The sequence below is a fragment of the Xenopus tropicalis genome, chromosome 8 (assembly GCF_000004195.4).
Source record: "Xenopus tropicalis strain Nigerian chromosome 8, UCB_Xtro_10.0, whole genome shotgun sequence".
Lineage (NCBI taxonomy): Eukaryota > Metazoa > Chordata > Amphibia > Anura > Pipidae > Xenopus > Xenopus tropicalis.
The window spans coordinates 20,146,624-20,160,183 of record NC_030684.2 but is presented as its reverse complement, the minus strand read 5'-3'; the positions used below and the strand labels follow the sequence as shown (position 1 = coordinate 20,160,183).

Here is a 13,560-nt window from a genome sequence, read left to right as displayed (position 1 = left end):
AATAGTCTTCTTGGTCTGCGGCCTGGTCAGCGCTTTGGGAAATGTTTGGGTTCCTGTTAGTATGGTTTTCATTTCTATTTACTATGTTTTATTTGCCATCTTGGCCACATTCCTGCTGGCATTTATATTTACTATGTTTTATTTTCCATCTTGGCCACATTCCTGCTGGCATTTATATTTACTATGTTTTATTTGCCATCTTGGCCACACCCCCGCTGGCATTTATATTGACTGTTTTATTTGCCATCTTGACCACAACCCCACTGGCATTCATATTTAGGATGTTTTTATCTTGGTACCAAATGACCTGTAGGAGATAGGATCCTGTAAACTGGAAGCTTTGAGGTGTTTTTTAACTAATTTCATATTTATAAAAACCAATAACTGTAGAAAAGCTTTACAGTCTGTTTGTTTGGAGTAGAAAGACATATTTGCCCATTTCGGATTTTCCAAAATAGTTTTTTTTTCCAAAAATATATGGTTTCCTGGGGTAATCCTACTGTGAGTAGAGTCTGGCCTTGCTGTGTAAAGTATTTCAGGCACGATCTGTTAGTGTACTGCTGGGTGTTTTTGACACATACCCAGGGCCGGAACCAGGGGTAGGCAGAAGTGGTACCTGCCTAGGGCGCAACTATGTGTGTGTGTGTGGGGGGGGTGCTAAGCAGGTACCTCTGCCTACCCCCTTCTTGCTGCTGTGCTTCCCACCCCATGACATCAATACGTGTGCACTCACTCTCAAAAATGTGTTAATAGCCCAGTACTTAGGCCCATTCCAAGAGTAATTATGTCATCTAATTACAGTCCCCCACCCCCCCTCAGTGCCGCTGAAGACAGGAATGAAGAATGTATTCATGGGGAGTAAGCTGGTCTCTGTGCTCCCCCAACTTTTTTTGCACTGCATTCAGTTAACATTATTTTCTAGTATGTTATAGAATGGCCTATTCTAAGCAACTTTCCAATTGGTCTTAATTATTCATTTTTTTATATTCTATTTGTCTTTTTCTTCTTCCAACTCTTTGCAGCTTTCAAATGGGGGTCACGTACCCCAGCGTCCAACAACTGGTTGCTCTGTGAAGCTGAAGTTTTTTCTATTCGGGTCCTCTCCTATTCATATTCCAGCCTCTCATTCAAACTACTCACTGGTTGCTAAGGTCATTTAGTTCTAGTAACTTGCCCAAGTCTTCAAACCCCTGCCCTATTCTCTTCATTACTGACCCACAAGTCCTACATTGAAGTTGTTTTCTGAAATTTTATTTCTTTATTTGTTTATCATGGAAGCAAAAGAAAACGAGAGAAACCACCGAGACCAACAATGACTTGGAAGGAGCTACAGAGCCCAGTATTTGGCAACTGAGTAAAAGTGCATCAGGCAGCCGTATCAAGCTCTGTGTATGGCACTGAGGGGCGCTCGCGCCATCTGAATAAACAACTGCCTGCAGCAAATGTGCCGAAATCAGAATGGGGCAAAATCTTTCCCGAGCGGTGAGCCTAGCTGGTACGTATTTACATCAACCGCTTCTCTTACTGCGGCGGCTCTATACAATAGAGTGTTGGCACTGAATGCACAGAGATGGGTGGGTATTGAGACGGCCAATTCATTACAATAGATTTTATTGTCAGTGAAACAATTTAGGCCGAAGGTACACGGAGCGTTTGCTCTTAGTCTGCGTTTTTTCTGCAGGGTGAGAATCCCTTCCGTATTTCTGCACCTCAGTTAAACTGCATCTGCCCAAAAACTCCTGCTTTGGTGTTTTCAGGCCGATCCCTGCTCGGGGAAGGAGGATTCTGTACTTCTCAATGCAGTTTTACAGAGGTGCGTAAGGGTGTGGATCCGCTTTCTTAGCCTGCAAAAAAAAACAGAGCAGTGGAGCAAACACTCTGTGTTCCCTCACTTTAACTGCATTTCTGCCCGCTGATCTCACTGGGCGAGCAAAAAATGTGCTGTTTTTTTATTCCCTTTTTTTTATCCTTGTTACCTAATGACATATGGGAGACAGGGTGCTGTAAAATGTAAGTTTTGAGTTGTAAGACATAACTATCCATAAGATTTCTAAGGTAAATGTATATTTTGTCATTTTGCGCCACATAAAATACAGTAAATGTATTAATTTTGCAGTAGCTGTAGTGCCCTGCGGGACAACTTGTATGCACTATTGTGATGCTATAGGGCAGATAATTTGGCAATCCTATGCATATGGGCGTCAGCGGCCCATTTCTTGCTGGTATTATTTTTTCCATCTCCCCCTATGTTAGTGCCTAACACCTCTCCTCTTGCCTTTGGCCTCTTAAGCTCTCACCTTTCATTTTTGCAGGCCCATTTTTACCAGCCCCGTGTAGCTTGTGCCCAATTCGCAGCTATTCAGGAGAGCCCAGTACACACCACCAAAATCCCCAAACTGAAACCTGGAGGGAGCGAGTGTAAATACATCAGCACAGCGTTACCCAATGAGATGTATCCCCCTGCCCAACGGCTGCACAACTCTGCTGATGTAAAAGCTTTTTGTACCTTCCGATTTAGTTGGTGCTGCAATTCATACAGTTCTGCCTACGCCGCGCAACTCCTGCACAATATCACAACGCGCTACGCAGACAAAGCTGTACATGGCGGGGCAGTGCAATTGGACATTGTGCAGGAGGTGTGTGGCCAAGGCGCTACTGTATGAGGGTACAAAAAGCTTTGATGTTACCAGAATTACAGGCGCAGCCATTGGACAGGGGGATAATATTAAATGTGTAATGCTGTGATTTTATGCCCACATGAATTTAAATTCGCTCCCTCGTGGTTTCCGCTCCTGTGCCGAGCCCACAGACCCTGCTCCCGTGTTTTGCTCTAGAACTTGCTGAGAACAGAAAATTTTATGACCCACGAAAGTTAACTTAAAGATGGACTAGCTTTTGTTCTGCTTTGAAGGTGAACTTACCCTTTACATTACATTGTGCTGTATTATTACTTAGCCACAGCAATTGGTTCAGGTGCCGCGGGTCCGGCTGTCCTGGGCCTGCGCCGATCCCTGCAGAGAAATGTTCTGCCCTTTAGTTCTGCCGCCAGATTTAACAGAAAGTTATTTTATTCCCCATATAGGCACCTGAGAGTCTTCCCTTAGCGCTTTTCCTGGCAGGCACGTATTCTGACCACTAACCACGCTGGGAAATAATTCATTTTGTTATTTCATTGATTTGCCCAATTGTCTTTCATTTTTGTGATTTTATTGCAGTTTTACACTTGCAGTGTTGTTCATTGCATTTCTTTTTGGTATTTGGTATTGGCACGTTCAGGAGACATGGGACTTTCCAAATCAGTTGTATTTTTGTGCATATTGATTTCTCGCCTGCCAACCCAGCTTTTACACACAGAGCCCCCTGTCAGCGTATTATGTGCCGTAACCCCCCTAACACAGCAAAGCTATGCTAAAAACAGATCAGGAACACTAATACAGGGATAAAAAATGCAACAGAAAAACAAAAATTGTGCAAATCAGTGAAACAACAAAATAAGTCACATGACAGCGTAATTAGTATGAGTCAGAATATTTGAATATCTAAATTGTGTGCTGTATGTGTGTGTAAATGTGTGTAAGTGTGTGTAAGTGTCCTGTCCTGAAGCGTGCCTGGTCCTCTGTGCTACAGTCCTAGTCCTCCATGTGCAGGAAGTCAGTGGGCCGGCGCTGGGGGGGAAGAAGGAAGCGGAACCAAGCAGCAGACGCGATGCGATCGTGCGACGATCACGTCACAGAGCCAACATGACAGCCCGCCTGGCTCGTTGCCCAGGGAGCTGTCATCGCTAGAAACCCTCTGCAGCGCCTCTCCAGAAAGAATCTTTATCTGCCAAACAACAGTAAAAGGGTTAAATGTTTTTTGAGTGAGAAAAAATAAGTTGCACAACAAGAAAGTTGTGCTGTAGGAAAAAGAGTTGCCTGCGTAAAAATACATCACGTCTGCATGTCAAGAATTACCGGTTTGCTAATTTTTGGTGAAACAGGACATATTCGCTCATCACTAGTTGGCACCTCATTTATACTACTAAAAGGATTCCGACTTGATAGGTATGGGGTACTTTATTTCTGAATTACACTACATTGCAAATAATTCACTCTACCATTTAAATTTTTATTCTTGGACCAACTAATATATATATATTTTTTAGTTGTAAAAGGGCCCAAAATGGCCAAAGTCAAGAGCTATAAGGGTTTCTCCTGCTTGGGTGCTATTCTCCTGCCTACCACAAGGTGGGGCTACTCAGAACAGTTGGCAAAAAAAGATTTCTGACCCCTTTCTGAACTCTATCATGCTGAGATCTTCAGGTAAAACATAAGGCAGCCTACAGGAGACCTGCTTTGTGGAAGGGTAAGGGGTCTGGGGTTTCAGAGATCATTGTATTTAATAGATTTGAAGCTATGGTTCTCACTGCGTCTCACTGTGTGTATAATTAGTGTATTTTGTGTGGTGTTAACAAAGTGTTCATTTCCCATTTCCCAGTCTTTCAGGCATTTCTGGAGTTAATGGACTGCGTATTCCCCATTTTCCAAGGATCGTACCAGCATGTGTGGAGTTAATGGAATGTTTATTGCCCTTTTTCCAAAGATCGTACCGGCCTGTGTAGAGTTAATGGAATGTTTATTGCCCTTTTTCCAAGGATCGTACCGGCATGTGTGGAGTTAATGGAATGTTTATTGCCCTTTTTCCAAGGATCGTACCGGCATGTGAGAAGTTAATGGAATGTTTATTGCCCATTTTCCAAGGATCTTTCCAGCATGTGTGGAGTTAATGGAGCGGTACATCAGGGTAGGGGCCCATTTCTGGCCAGACTATACAGGTGGGGGCACATACCGTGAGCAGGAGAGAAGGAGGATCAGAGAGGAGCTGCAGGGGGTGAGTATGGAGAGAAATCCCTCTATATTAACCCTTAGCAGTGTGTTTGCTCCCTGCTGTCTCTATTCAGCCCCCTCTGCCTCTGCCCCCTACCAACTCCCTGGTAAGGATGATGGCACACTAGGAGATTAGTCGCCTGCAGTAAATCTGCGCTACCGTTGGCGACTGCTCTCCTGAAAATGCTTTCCCATTGGCAATAATGTAAATCACTGGGGGGAAACGTACGCGCTGCTTCCGGTTTCTCAAGTCGCCCAAAGATTCCCCGCGAGGCAACTTAGGAAAGCGGAAGCGCATTGTAGGCTTCCCCACCGGCGATTTCCATTATTGCCTGTGAGAAGGGAACTAGGGACGTTTCTTCGCCCGCGGTATCTCAGTTTATCGTGGGTAAGAAAACGCCCTGTGTGCCGGTGCCCTAACCCATTAATAGTTTATCATTTCCTGTTACACATTTACAAAGCCTTCTTTTCCTCTGCCCCCAGACATGGCACTATTAACCTTTTAATGCCAATTTCTCTCCCAATCCCCACTGCCCACCCTTTAAACTCCCTGTTTCCCTTATGCATGATGTTGGCACTGCATATATACTTGCTGTGTGCCCTGTGGGCATTATACATGATGTTGGCACTGCAAATATACAGGCTATGTGCCCTGTGGGAATTTTACATGGTGTTGGCGCTTCATATATATTGTCTGTGTGCCCTGTGGGCATTATACATGGTGTTGGCGCTGCATATATACTGTCTGTGTTCTCTGTGGGCATTATACTTGATGTTGGCACTGCATATATACTGGCTATGTGCCCTGTGGGCATTATACATGATGTTGGCGTGGCATATATACTGGCTGTGTGCACTGTGGGCATTATACATGATGCCCACAGGGCATGTGTATCCCACAGGCACAGAGTGTAACTGTGGGATAGTGAGTATAGTAAGGCAAGATGGTATCAGGGGTACAGAGTATAACTGTGGGATAGTGTGTATAGTAAGGCAAGATGGTATCAGAGGTATAGGGTGTAACTGTGGGATAGTGAGTAGCTAAATAAATATATGGCAACACACTAATGCTGGATGTTGGCACAGGTATACGGGATGGATAGTGGGGGCTAAATAAATATATGGCTACACACTAATGCTGGATGCTGGCACAGGTACACAGGACGGAGAGTGGGGGCTAAATAAATATATGGCTACACATTAATGCTGGATGTTGGCACAGGTACACGGGATGGATAGTGGGGGCTAAATAAATATGTGGCTACACACTAATGCTGGATTCTGGCACAGGTACACGGGGCAGAAAGTGGGGGTAAATAAATAAATGGCTACACACTAATGCTTGAAGCTGGCACAGGTACACGGGGCAGAAAGTGGGGGCTAAATAAATATATGGCTACACACTAATGCTGGATTCTGGCACAGGTACACGGGGCAGAAAATGGGGGTAAATAAATATATGGCTACACACTAATGCTGGATTCTGGCACAGGTACACGGGGCAGAAAGTGGGGGTAAATAAATATATGGCTACACACTAATGCTGGATGCTGGCACAGGTACACGGGGCAGAAAGTGGGGGTAAATAAATATATGGCTACACACTAATGCTGGATGCTGGCACAGGTACACGGGGCAGAAAGTGGGGGTAAATAAATAAATGGCTACACACTAATGCTGGATGCTGGCACAGGTACACGGGGCAGAAAGTGGGGCTAAATAAATATATGGCTACACACTAATGCTGGATGCTGGCAGAGGTACACGGGGCAGAAAGTGGGGGCTAAATAAATATATGGCTACACACTAATGCTGGATGCTGGCACAGGTACACGGGGCAGAAAGTGGGGGCTAAATAAATATATGGCTACACACTAATGCTGGATGCTGGCAGAGGTACACGGGAGGGAAAGTGGGGGCTAAATAAATATATGGCTACACACTAATGCTGGATGCTGGCACAGGTTCACGGGGCAGAAAGTGGGGGTAAATAAATATATGGCTACACACTAATGCTGGATGCTGGCACAGGTACACGGGGCAGAAAGTGGGGGTAAATAAATATATGGCTACACACTAATGCTGGATGCTGGCACAGGTACACGGGGCAGAAAGTGGGGCTAAATAAATATATGGCTACACACTAATGCTGGATGCTGGCACAGGTACACGGGAGGGAAAGTGGGGCTAAATAAATATATGGCTACACTAATGCTGGATGCTGGCACAGGTACACGGGATCGAAAGTGGGGGCTAAATAAATATATGGCTACACACTAATGCTGGATGCTGGCACAGGTACACGGGAGGAAAGTGGGGGCTAAATAAATATATGGCTACACACTAATGCTGGATGCTGGCACAGGTACACGGGGCAGAAAGTGGGGGCTAAATAAATATATGGCTACACACTAATGCTGGATGCTGGCAGAGGTACACGGGGCAGAAAGTGGGGGCTAAATAAATATATGGCTACACACTAATGCTGGATGCTGGCACAGGTACACGGGATCGAAAGTGGGGGCTAAATAAATATATGGTTACACACTAATGCTGGATGCTGGCACAGGTACACGGGGCAGAAAGTGGGGCTAAATAAATATATGGCTACACACTAATGCTGGATGCTGGCACAGGTACACGGGGCAGAAAGTGGGGCTAAATAAATATATGGCTACACACTAATGCTGGATGCTGGCACAGGTACACAGGATCGAAAGTGGGGGCTAAATAAATATATGGCTACACACTAATGCTGGATGCTGGCACAGGTACACGGGGCAGAAAGTGGGGGCTAAATAAATATATGGCTACACACTAATGCTGGATGCTGGCACAGGTACACGGGAGGGAAAGTGGGGGCTAAATAAATATATGGCTACACTAATGCTGGATGCTGGCACAGGTACACGGGACAGAAAGTGGGGGCTAAATAAATATATGGCTACACACTAATGCTGGATGCTAGCACAGGTACACGGGAGGGAAAGTGGGGGCTAAATAAATATATGGCTACACACTAATGCTGGATGCTGGCACAGGTTCACGGGGCAGAAAGTGGGGGTAAATAAATAAATGGCTACACACTAATGCTGGAAGCTGGCACAGGTACACGGGGCAGAAAATGGGGGCTAAATAAATATATGGCTACACACTAATGCTGGATTCTGGCACAGGTACATGGGGCAGAATGTTGGGGCTAAATAAATATATGGCTACACACTAATGCTGGATGCTGGCACAGGTACACGGGCAGAAAGTGGGGGCTAAATAAATATATGGCTACACACTAATGCTTGATGCTGGCACAGGTACACGGGGCAGAAAGTGGGGGCTAAATAAATATATGGCTACACACTAATGCTGGATGCTGGCACAGGTACACGGAATGGAAAGTGGGGGCTAAATAAATATATGGCTACACACTAATGCTGAATGCTGGCACAGGTACACGGGGCAGAAAGTGGGGGCTAAATAAATATATGGCTACACACTAATGCTGGATGCTGGCACAGGTACACGGGGCAGAAAGTGGGTGCTAAATAAATATATGGCTACACACTAATGCTGGATGCTGGCACAGGTACACGGGGCAGAAAGTGGGGGCTAAATAAATATATGGCTACACACTAATGCTGGATGCTTGCACAGGTACACGGGATCGAAAGTGGGGGCTAAATAAATATATGGTTACACACTAATGCTGGTTGCTGGCACAGGTACACGGGAGGGAAAGTGGGGGCTAAATAAATTTATGGCTACACACTAATGCTGGGATGCATGGCAGCAGGTTCACGGGGCAGAATGTGGGGGCTAAATAAATAAATGGCTACACACTAATGCTGGAAGCTTGGCACAGGTACACGGGGCAGAAATTGGGGGCTAAATAAAATAAATGGCTACACACTAAATGCTGGATGCTGGCACAGGTACACGGGGCAGAAATGGGGGTAAATAAATATATGGCTACACACTAATCGCTGGATTCTGGCAGAGGTAGCACGGGAGGGAAAGTGGGGGCTAAATAAATATATGGCTACACACTAATGCTGGATGCTGGCACAGGTTCACGGGGCAGAAAGTGGGGGCTAAATAAATAATGGCTACACACTAATGCTGGATGCTGGCACAGGTACACGGGCAGAAAGTGGGGCTAAATAAATATATGGCTACACACTAATGCTGGATGCTTGCACAGGTACACGGGGCAGAAAGTGGGGCTAAATAAATATATGGCTACACATAATGCTGGATGCTGGCACAGGTACACGGGCAGAAGTGGGGGGCTAAATAAATATATGGCTACACACTAATGCTGGATGCTGGCACAGGTACACGGGCAGAAAGTGGGGGCTAAATAAATATATGGCTACACACTAATGCTGGATGCTGGCACAGGTACACGGGGCAGAAAGTGGGGGCTAAATAAATATATGGCTACACACTAATGCTGGATGCTGGCACAGGTACACGGGGCAGAAAGTGGGGGCTAAATAAATATATGGCTACACACTAATGCTGGATGCTGGCACAGGTACACGGGGCAGAAAGTGGGGCTAAATAAATATATGGCTACACACTAATGCTGGATGCTGGCACAGGTACACTGGGCAGAAAGTGGGGCTAAATAAATATATGGCTACACACTAATGCTGGATGCTGGCACAGGTACACGGGGCAGAAAGTGGGGGCTAAATAATATATATGGCTACACACTAATGCTGGATGCTGGCACAGGTACACGGGACAGAAAGTGGGGCTAAATAAATATATGGCTACACACTGCTGGATGCTGGCACAGGTACACGGGGCAGAAAGTGGGGGCTAAATAAAATATATGGCTACACACTAATGCTGGATGCTGGCACAGGTACACGGGGCAGAAAGTGGGTGCTAAATAAATATATGGCTACACACTAATGCTGGATGCTGGCACAGGTACACGGGATCGAAAGTGGGGGCTAAATAAATATATGGCTACACACTAATGCTGGATGCTGGCACAGGTACACGGGAGGGAAAGTGGGGGCTAAATAAATATATGGCTACACACTAATGCTGGATGCTGGCACAGGTACACGGGGCAGAATGTGGGGGTAAATAAATAAATGGCTACACACTAATGCTGGAAGCTTGCACAGGTACACGGGGCAGAAATTGGGGGCTAAATAAATAAATGGCTACACACTAATGCTGGATGCTGGCACAGGTACACGGGGCAGAAAATGGGGGTAAATAAATATATGGCTACACACTAATGCTGGATTCTGGCAGAGGTACACGGGAGGGAAAGTGGGGGCTAAATAAATATATGGCTACACACTAATGCTGGATGCTGGCACAGGTTCACGGGGCAGAAAGTGGGGGTAAATAAATAAATGGCTACACACTAATGCTGGATTCTGGCAGAGGTACACGGGGCAGAATGTTGGGGTAAATAAATATATGGCTACACACTAATGCTGGATGCTTGCACAGGTACACGGGGCAGAAAGTGGGGGCTAAATAAATATATGGCTACACATTATTGCTGGATGCTGGCACAGGTACACGGGGCAGAAAGTGGGGGCTAAATAAATATATGGCTACACATTATTGCTGGATGCTGGCACAGGTACACGGGCAGAAAGTGGGGGCTAAATAATTATATGGCTACACACTAATGCTTGTTTCTGGCACAAGTACATGGGACAGAAAGTGGGGGCTAAATAAATATATGGCTACACACTAATGCTTGTTTCTGGCACAAGTACACGGGACAGAAAGTGGGGGCTAAATAAATATATGGCTACACACTAATGCTGGTACAGGTACACTGGGTAGAAAGTGGGGCTAAATAAATATATGGCTACACACTAATGCTGGATGCTGGCACAGGTACACTGGGTAGAAAGTGGGGCTAAATAAATATATGGCTACACACTAATGCTGGATGCTGGCACAGGTACACGGGGCAGAAAGTGGGGGCTAAATAATTATATGGCTACACACTAATGCTTGTTTCTGGCACAAGTACACGGGACAGAAAGTGGGGGCTAAATAAATATATGGCTACACACTAATGCTGGTACAGGTACACTGGGTAGAAAGTGGGGCTAAATAAATATATGGCTACACACTAATGCTGGATGCTGGCACAGGTACACGGGGCAGAAAGTGGGGGCTAAATAAATATATGGCTACACATTATTGCTGGATGCTGGCACAGGTACACGGGGCAGAAAGTGGGGGCTAAATAAATATATGGCTACACATTATTGCTGGATGCTGGCACAGGTACACGGGCAGAAAGTGGGGGCTAAATAATTATATGGCTACACATTATTGCTGGATGCTGGCACAGGTACACGGGGCAGAAAGTGGGGGCTAAATAAATATATGGCTACACATTATTGCTGGATGCTGGCACAGGTACACGGGCAGAAAGTGGGGGCTAAATAATTATATGGCTACACACTAATGCTTGTTTCTGGCACAAGTACATGGGACAGAAAGTGGGGGCTAAATAAATATATGGCTACACACTAATGCTTGTTTCTGGCACAAGTACACGGGACAGAAAGTGGGGGCTAAATAAATATATGGCTACACACTAATGCTGGTACAGGTACACTGGGTAGAAAGTGGGGCTAAATAAATATATGGCTACACACTAATGCTGGATGCTGGCACAGGTACACTGGGTAGAAAGTGGGGCTAAATAAATATATGGCTACACACTAATGCTGGATGCTGGCACAGGTACACGGGGCAGAAAGTGGGGGCTAAATAATTATATGGCTACACACTAATGCTTGTTTCTGGCACAAGTACACGGGACAGAAAGTGGGGGCTAAATAAATATATGGCTACACACTAATGCTGGTACAGGTACACTGGGTAGAAAGTGGGGCTAAATAAATATATGGCTACACACTAATGCTGGATGCTGGCACAGGTACACGGGGCAGAAAGTGGGGGCTAAATAAATATATGGCTACACACTAATGCTGGATGCCGGCACAGGTACACGGGGCAGAAAGTGGGGGCTAAATAAATATATGGCTACACACTAATGCTGGTACAGGTACACGGGGTAGAAAGTGGGGGCTAAATAAATATATGGCTGTATGTGCGAACCCGCACGTGGAAGAGCCAAATTCAAGGGGCTAAAGAGCCGCTTGTGGCTCAAGACCCACAGTTTCCAACCATTGCCCTAGTTATAAAGTCCTTATTATATTAGGGTCAGTTTTATCAAGGGCCATTTAGCCATCCAGTATATTTTGGGGGTGTGGGAGGAAAGCAGAGTGCCCTGAGGAAACACACAGAGACAGGTCTGGATTGGGATTCAAAATAGAAACAGCCCCACAGGCCCAATAAATAGTGACAGTCTATGGCATCTTACAGAAGCCCCTCTGGCATTTGCCAGAACCCACAGATTGCCAGTTTAGGAATGAAGAGAGATTATATAACTTCTTGCAGTTATTGCCCAGGTTAAAATCAAACCCCCAGCACTACAAGGCAATATACTAACCGTTGAGCCACTAGTGATCAATATGGTATTGTAGTGGTTTTGTGCATCCTTAGTTTTGTCACTGCACCCCATCTCCTGGAAACTGCAGAGGTCAAAGCAAGTGGCTGCATTTACATGAATATATATATATATACACACACATTTACGTAATGCGTACTTTTCTGAATGCTTGGGGTGGGAAGGCATTAGGAGCTTTGACCTTGAAGTACCCTTGTCTTGCTTGCCACAAAGTCACAAGACACATTTATTATTTTCCAAAATCCATAGCTGGTTATTATAATGAATCTATATATTGTTTGTCTTTGCAGTCCACATTCTTGCAACTCAGGCTGTCTCCTGGTCTTCGAAAGGTCCTTTTTGGCACGGCTCTTGGTACGGTCGCCCTAGCCCTGGCTGCACACCAGCTAAAACGGCACAAGCACAAGAAGAAGCAGATTACAGCAGGCAATGGAGGCCTAAAGCTCGGCGGGGTGCCTGGCTCTGTTTTGCCCGTTAGGCGTTCTTCCTCAGCTAAAAAAGGTGAGCGATATTGCTGTGTTTGCTGCCTGGGCAAATATAGATTCCTGACAAATCATATGACGCACGGAAATCTGTAGAGATTTGGGAACAAAATCCAGCACCAGGATTATCTGATCGGTGGGGGAGGTATTGATCATGTAAGCCATTTAGGCAAAGGATTATTTCCAAGAAAGAGACATCTGGGAGCAGTTTAATGGGCATACAACGATGCTAATTACAGCTCAGATTGTATATCCCTTAGGTAATATTAGGAAGGCTCAGTGCTTCTCAGATTGTGAGACTTCTTGCTAAATTGGTACGGCTCTACTCTTTCTGTTGCCCACATACATCTAGTAAATGTTTAGAATAGAATGTCAGTAAGAACACAAAAAGGTTAAAATGCTAGATGATACCCATGTGTTGGGCACCTTCCATCAGGGCAGTATTTTCTAGGGATGCACCGAATCTAGGATTCAGTATTCAACCAAGATTCTGCCTTTTTCAGCAGGATTTAGATTCAGCCGAATCCACGTTCCTGGCCGGACCAAATGCAAATCCGAAAAATCATGTGGCTTTTTTACATGTAAACACGGAAGCTGAAATTTTTTTGAGATTTAACCCTTCCAAACCCTAATTAGCATATGCTAATTAGGATTGGGTTCGGTATTGGGCCGAATCCTTTAC

The 13,560-nt window shown here is 45.3% G+C and overlaps 1 protein-coding gene across 4 annotated transcripts in view; it reads left to right on the top strand.

The window, feature by feature from the left end:
* LOC101730485 (mitoguardin 2) overlaps window positions 1-12,896 on the top strand; it is a 61,461-nt gene extending 48,565 nt beyond the window's left edge. For all 4 annotated transcript variants that reach the window (XM_031890951.1, XM_031890954.1, XM_031890952.1 and 1 more), the window contains one exon: window positions 12,687-12,896. In XM_031890951.1, coding sequence (XP_031746811.1) covers window positions 12,687-12,874 — 188 coding nt within the window. In that variant the 3' untranslated portion in view covers window positions 12,875-12,896. The remainder of the gene's footprint in view (window positions 1-12,686) is intronic.
* The last annotated feature ends 664 nt before the right edge of the window (window positions 12,897-13,560 follow it).